At 38.5% G+C, this 6361-nt stretch overlaps 1 protein-coding gene across 1 annotated transcript in view; it reads right to left on the bottom strand.

The window, feature by feature from the left end:
- Positions 1 to 5644: 5644 nt before the first annotated feature.
- The window catches only part of LOC103463531 (gastrula zinc finger protein XlCGF8.2DB-like), a 3319-nt gene continuing 2602 nt past the window's right edge, over positions 5645 to 6361 (bottom strand). Inside the window, exon 3 of the mRNA XM_017304269.1 lies at positions 5645 to 5659. Within this exon, the coding sequence (XP_017159758.1) occupies positions 5645 to 5659 (15 nt within the window). The remainder of the gene's footprint in view (positions 5660 to 6361) is intronic.

Here is a 6361-nt window from a genome sequence, read left to right as displayed (position 1 = left end):
TTTGCTTTAGATTATCAGTTGGATACTTTTTGAGCCTTGGTAAAATGTTTAAAGCGGTAAATGCTTAGTACTTCTGTAGCACCTTATCAAGACCTCCTGGACCCCACAGCGCCTTACAGTACATTCAGTCATTCACTTATTCACGAACACATTCACACGCTGATGGTGACAGTAGTCACAGCTGCCCTGGGGCAGTTTGCACCACCACCACCAGCAGGTCAAGTGTCTTGCCAAAGGACACAAAACCAGAGGCGGACAGAGCACACGCAGACGTGACATTGTGGGTGGGGTCTGTCGGTATACCCCTGTCACGGCGGAGCAGAAGAGGACAGTGACTGATTTTCAGACCTTTGTGGAGGTCTCGAAAAAGAATGGTTCTCCACTGTCAGTGGGGTATCTGTTCAGGCGATGTCAGGTATTCTGATCGTATTTGTGGAACTAAAATTCACAGATTTCCAAAATCTGAAACGGAAAGTCTTGTTTGGATCAAAGCTTTTGCACGACCACATTTGCAGCTCAACCATCGTAGGATCAATAAGAACAAAGGAGTGTCTGCTGGTGTAAGTATTATTGCTTTGCTTTCTTTGTGTTTAGTGAATGAAAAAAAGAAAGTCAATAATAAACACATCCATTATGAAAACCTTTTAGCTAAGTACAGCATAATGGCAGTACTAATACAACTTCTACACCTTGAAGCCTGTCTGTTACAAAGTCTTACGTTAGCTGAACAGATCAATATGCAATGTGTACCGTATCTGACATACATGAAAGATTTTATTTTACCTGAAAAGGCTTTTTACTAAACTGTAATTGTGTTAGCCACGCTAGCACTGAGTACAGTGTATCAGGCCTAGGCACACTCAAACATTTGCCAACAACAGAAATCACTGATTTCAAAAGTAACTCTCAAAACCATGAATGTCCGACTTAACCAGCCTTGCAAGAACAATAGGCATCAATGATCTTGTCCACAGCTATATTTATGCTGAGGGTGTGAGGATCTGCTGTTTTCCTCATCGACCGGTAGCATTTCGCTGTGACGTGCACAATGTTGGAGGCATCTCATGGCTCAAACACCTTGATGTCGTCCAAAAAAGATGACATGAACTTGTTGGTTCCCCTGTCCATTGTCGTGGCTGATATTTTGTGAAAATCCGGCAGAAATACTACACTAATCGACTCAGAAATACTCTTCAGAGTCAATCGAAGTGAAAGACGCCATGTTTGCATAGAAACTAAGCTCCGCGAGGCTTTGTTTGTGAGACATGCAGCCACGTGGGATTTTCGAGGGCGTTTCTGGGCGGAGTTTGGTAAGGTCCATTGTCCGTCCCGTCCTAAAGCAAGCTACATTTTTTTATATTTCTATGAACCACCTGTGTAAAATGTCCCAGTCCATAAATCAAACGCACCAATCCGCTCCGCAACCACCATCTTTTAGAAGAAGATGCGCATGTCATGTGCTATCGTTTAATACCAGTAAAATCTACGGTTATAAGTTTAAGCAATTGTTTTCGAAATAAAGCCAGAAACCAAAGTAAAATGCAGGTAAGGAGTCTTCACGTGACAGCTCTTTAGTACCACCCTGTGAATCAGTGCAGTGTCGTCTAAACCTAGATACTGTCCGTTTGCTTTAAATGGGGTATATGCCACGGACTTCCGTTTTAGCACTTCCACATTTTTTTGCCACATAGAATGTTTCCGGTGCACAGGCAACAGTATGTTAACAGTGGCTCCTCAGTCGCTGCAGAACTATTAATGATGCCTATATAATTATTCAGACGTCCTGAAACGCTCCAACAACAACAAAGGATTTAAGCTGGATGTGTCAAACTACACAATAACTTCGAAGGCAAGTTAATAAATCGTTTGTATTCATCATAATGCCTCATATGTCTGACGTAGCTAACAGGGACAAGCTTACAAAGGTGCTATGTAAACTAAGTGTTTTGATTATCTGTGCAGTGTGCAATCTACATATGTTATATATATAGATGTTATATATAGATACATAACATGTAGATCTGTCTATATTGTGCCCAAGCTATCAGTCGAAGCTGAAGTTAGCTTCAGAATGTAGCATCTAATTCGGAAAATAGCTAAAGGGCGATTACACTTAATTTTTCACTATCTTGAGCTTTTTTAATGTGTTGTACTTTAAAACCAACACCTAGACATTTCAAACCTAACTTGATTATTCTGTACTAACAGCAGAATAAGTAAAAAAATTGTGAAACCTTCCAATGGATTTGTGAAAATTGTAAAATGTCAATAATGGATTCCAGAACGCATTAGATCTGAATTATTAATTTGGCATTATTTGTTATTTTAACTTTTTCGTTTTCTATCTCTTTTTTTATCTTAAATATAGCTGGAGTTGGACAGGAGTTCTGTTTGATGGCTTCCTGGAGGGAGAGATTGGCTGAGCTAATGTTGCCAACAACTTTTCTCCTGCTATTAACTTTTCTGCTTTTCTTTACACAGAAAGTATTTCGATCATTTGCTCTGTTTCCATTTTGCTATATTTTTTATTTTTACCTTAATGCTTACCGGGTCAGTTGAGGTGGAAATGTATATCCTCTTGATTACTGACAAAATGTCAGAACCACATGGACTGAGCTGGTTACATCAGATCAATCTGAATCTTTATTTCTCATTAAAACAACTTCTTGTAATTTTAAGACATTGTTATAAAATTGCATCTTTATTCTGCTGTAACGATGACTGCATTCTTGCAATTAAAATTTCTTGTATCCTGACCGTAATGCTCCCTTATACAACTCAGAGAACAGATGATTGAAATAAAGGCACTTTTTAAAAGTATTTTCTGTGATTTTATTATAGAAATTGAGGACGGGAGGAATTGATTAAAATCAAATCTGGTATGAAAAGAAATCTTGTAAGTCATATCATCCAGCCTTATTCAGTATATTGAATAATATACTGAATATCTGTATATTGAATAATATACTTAATATTCACATTTCTTTGCTGGTATTACCTAAAAGTGTTGCATTTTAACATCTCACTTGAATTCTTGATCTACATGCAAATACTTGATATAACGTAAACACAGAGAAATGGGGAAAACAAGGTTTGTGAAATGTAGATTAAATTTTATTGTAACAGGATAGCAAAATGAACAGTGAATATATAATATATTTCCTAGCAGCTAATCAGACATCAGACTTGTTTTGCCTTTACTGGTGATGAAAACTCGTCACTCTGGAGGAGAGGAAGHCSGGCTCAGCCCYGTCCAGGATGACTGCAGTGTCAGGGTAGCCAACAAAGTCTGCAGGTAGAYTTTTGCATATCTGGTGCTCCGGTTTCAAGATCATAGTTTAACCAAGTACTGTAAATAAAAAGTTAGTCCACGTTGTGATGATCCGGCAGACCATCAGACGTGGACTGATGGACGCTGTCAGCTGGTCCAGGTGCTTGGATCCAATGGAAAGGTAATCGGCATAGAGGCTCAATCATGGCTCAGAAACGCATCACGAGGTGTTACGATGCAAACCTGAAAAATTAAAAACAAAACAAAAAACTAATAAGTGTCCATATTTAGCTGCACAACGTAATCAAAACTAATAAATCCTCAGCTCTTTTTGAGAGTTTTGCTTGAAAATAAATTGACAATATCTCAGGAAATTAAATGTTTAGGTGAAATAGTTCTGATATCACAAAGAAACTGCAAAAATGTTTCAGAGGTGTAACATCACTGAAGTTACTGAGTAAGAGTGAACTGAAATATTTACTACGTAGACAATGCATGTTAAAATCTGAATACTCTTTTGAAAGTGTGCAGCTGAAATTAATTTAAACTACTAGCAGGCAAAGCACAGCGTTCGTCTAATATCTGCACCAACAGTATTACAAAAAATGATGCACATAAGAGGCCTTAGTTTATAAAAGTCGAGGCAAACATAAATTTACCATTTTAAAAACAAAAAACAGCAGGAGAATGTAACTTCATAATCTCATTTTCTAAGCAGAATCTCAGAGGAAAAAAAAGAGAAATTACGTTGTGTAACGCAAGAACAGATTATAGCAGCCAACTGGAAAAATTCACTCTAACGTGGATTGTAATTATGAAACAGCAAAGGTAGATGTCATATTTTCGGGATTCKGGAAATACGTGATTTGTACCATTTGTTCTGTGGGTTTTTTATGTGGATCGGTGCCACTTAAACGGCTGTAAAGCGAAGGTTTTGAACCTTAATCTGACTGACTACTTGTGTGGTTTGTATGGGGCTGAAGTGTCGCTGCTCTTGGCTGTTCTTAAATTACCGTGCTCGGTATCGGAGGGGCTCGTCGCTCCGACTGCATGTTAAATGTATTTTATATAATTGTCATATAAACAAAAACTAAGGAGTTTCCTAAAAATAATTTCATACTCCGTATAACACAAACGCACATCAACACAGTATTGACTTACCTTGTGCCGAATCGCTGCCTTTGTTCTCAGCCTGTTCCCGTAGTAGTGGATTTCCTCCGGCATTATTTTTCTCCAACAAATTATTCCAGTAAACGAAGCTCGTACTGCTCCCTTTTAACCTCCGTCTTTCCATTTCATACGCTGGATCTTCAATATCCTCAAGCTTTGAAATAGCAGGCAGCTACAAACCAGGTGTTAGCTGTAGTGGCTAAGTTTTGGCTACAGTCTGCTGTCGCATTGATATCAGCAGGAAAATGAAAAAAACTAAGCACTGGATGGTGCCGGCTAATTACTGTACACAACGGCACACCACAAAACTCGATTGTTGTACCAGTAGCTCACAGATATTTTAAGTTTTGCGTCTTTTCATGGTACAGATCTTGCAGCTTTGGCCAAGAACAATAGAAGCAAGCAGGACCCGGAACCAATCTATGTGGCATAAATTCAAACGGAAATACGTCACCACCTCTCGTGGCATATACCCCATTGGGACATCTTGTAAGACGCAGACAGACGTTAAACATGGAGGTTAACGGTTTGAAGGCTGTTGACGAAAGTTTCAAGCAGTGGGGCGCGAGGACAAAGAGAGAAAAGGACGACCGTTGGAGCGGGAGAGGCTCCAGCACAACAGCAGACATCTCAGAAACGACTCGGAATGAGAAAAAAAAAGCAATTTATAAACTGATTGAGTCGTATTTTAAATTCGCTATTGCTAGCACATTTATTCTGACTGAAAGTACAGCCGTTCTTAATTACTTTATTGCTGCGGAAGCGGAAGGCAGCACCATACACCGACCGGGAGGCAGCACTGATAGACAGTAAATCCGCTTACTTTCACCTGCAAGTTGCTTGACAGTTGATTCAACCAGTTTTATAATATCTAGAGACTGAAATACTTCCTCATTCGTCTTTGCTAAAGAGCTTTTTATAATAGTCTGATACATATTAAAGCCATGAAAGTAAAATGCAGTACACAGCCGTTTTACTTTATTGAACAAAAAACATCTCCAGCAAGCAGGCAGGCTTGTCATCTTGTAAGAGTTTAACCTGAGAACGCATCTGTAGCACAGTTGTATTTTCAACAATGAGGAAAATTCAGCATAATGAATAAAGCTGGCAAAGAAAAGAATTTGACATAAACAACCAAATTCAAAAAAAATTACTGAGCAAGTAAGCATGCTTCAGCTATACAAAAAAGTATCCTACAAGTCCTCAAGGGTCAGTGTCCTGCGATTAAGGACAGAGTCATTGAATGTAAATAAAAACCTCAGCAGAAGAGAAAAAAAAAAGTAAAAATTATCTTTAACACCACAAAAATATATGTCAACAACTCTAAAACGGAGGAGTTTTGATTCAGTTTTGATTCAGTGTCTTTTTTTCTGAACAATTTCAAACAAACATCACAACTGAAAGGTTTCTCTCCAGCGTGGATTGTAATGTGTGAGTTCAAATCATGTTTGGGACTAAACATTTACAAACAAACATCACAGATGAAATATTTCTCTCATGTGTGGATTCTCATGTGTGAGGTCAAATTACTTTTCTGGCTAAACATTTTCGAACAAACATCGCAGCTGAAGGGTTTCTCCCCAGTGTGGACTCTCGTGTGTGAGAGCAAATTATGTTTGTGACTGAACACTTTTGAACAAAGATCGCAGCTGAAAGGTTTCTCTCCAGTGTGGATTCTCATGTGTGAGGTCAAATTATTTTTCTTACTAAACATTTTTGAACAAAAATCGCAGCTGAAGAGTTTCTCTCCAGTGTGGATTCTCATGTGTAAGGCCAAATTATGTTTCTGACTAAACATTTGCGAACAAACATCGCAGCTGAAAGATTTCTCTCCACTGTGGATTGTCATATGTGAGGTCAAATAATGTTTGTGACTAAACATTTTTGAACAAACATCGCAGCTGAAAGGTTTCTCTCCAG

This window comes from Poecilia reticulata, linkage group LG4, assembly GCF_000633615.1.
Source record: "Poecilia reticulata strain Guanapo linkage group LG4, Guppy_female_1.0+MT, whole genome shotgun sequence".
NCBI classification, from domain to species: Eukaryota; Metazoa; Chordata; class Actinopteri; order Cyprinodontiformes; family Poeciliidae; genus Poecilia; species Poecilia reticulata.
This window is presented reverse-complemented; position numbering and strand designations above follow the sequence as displayed.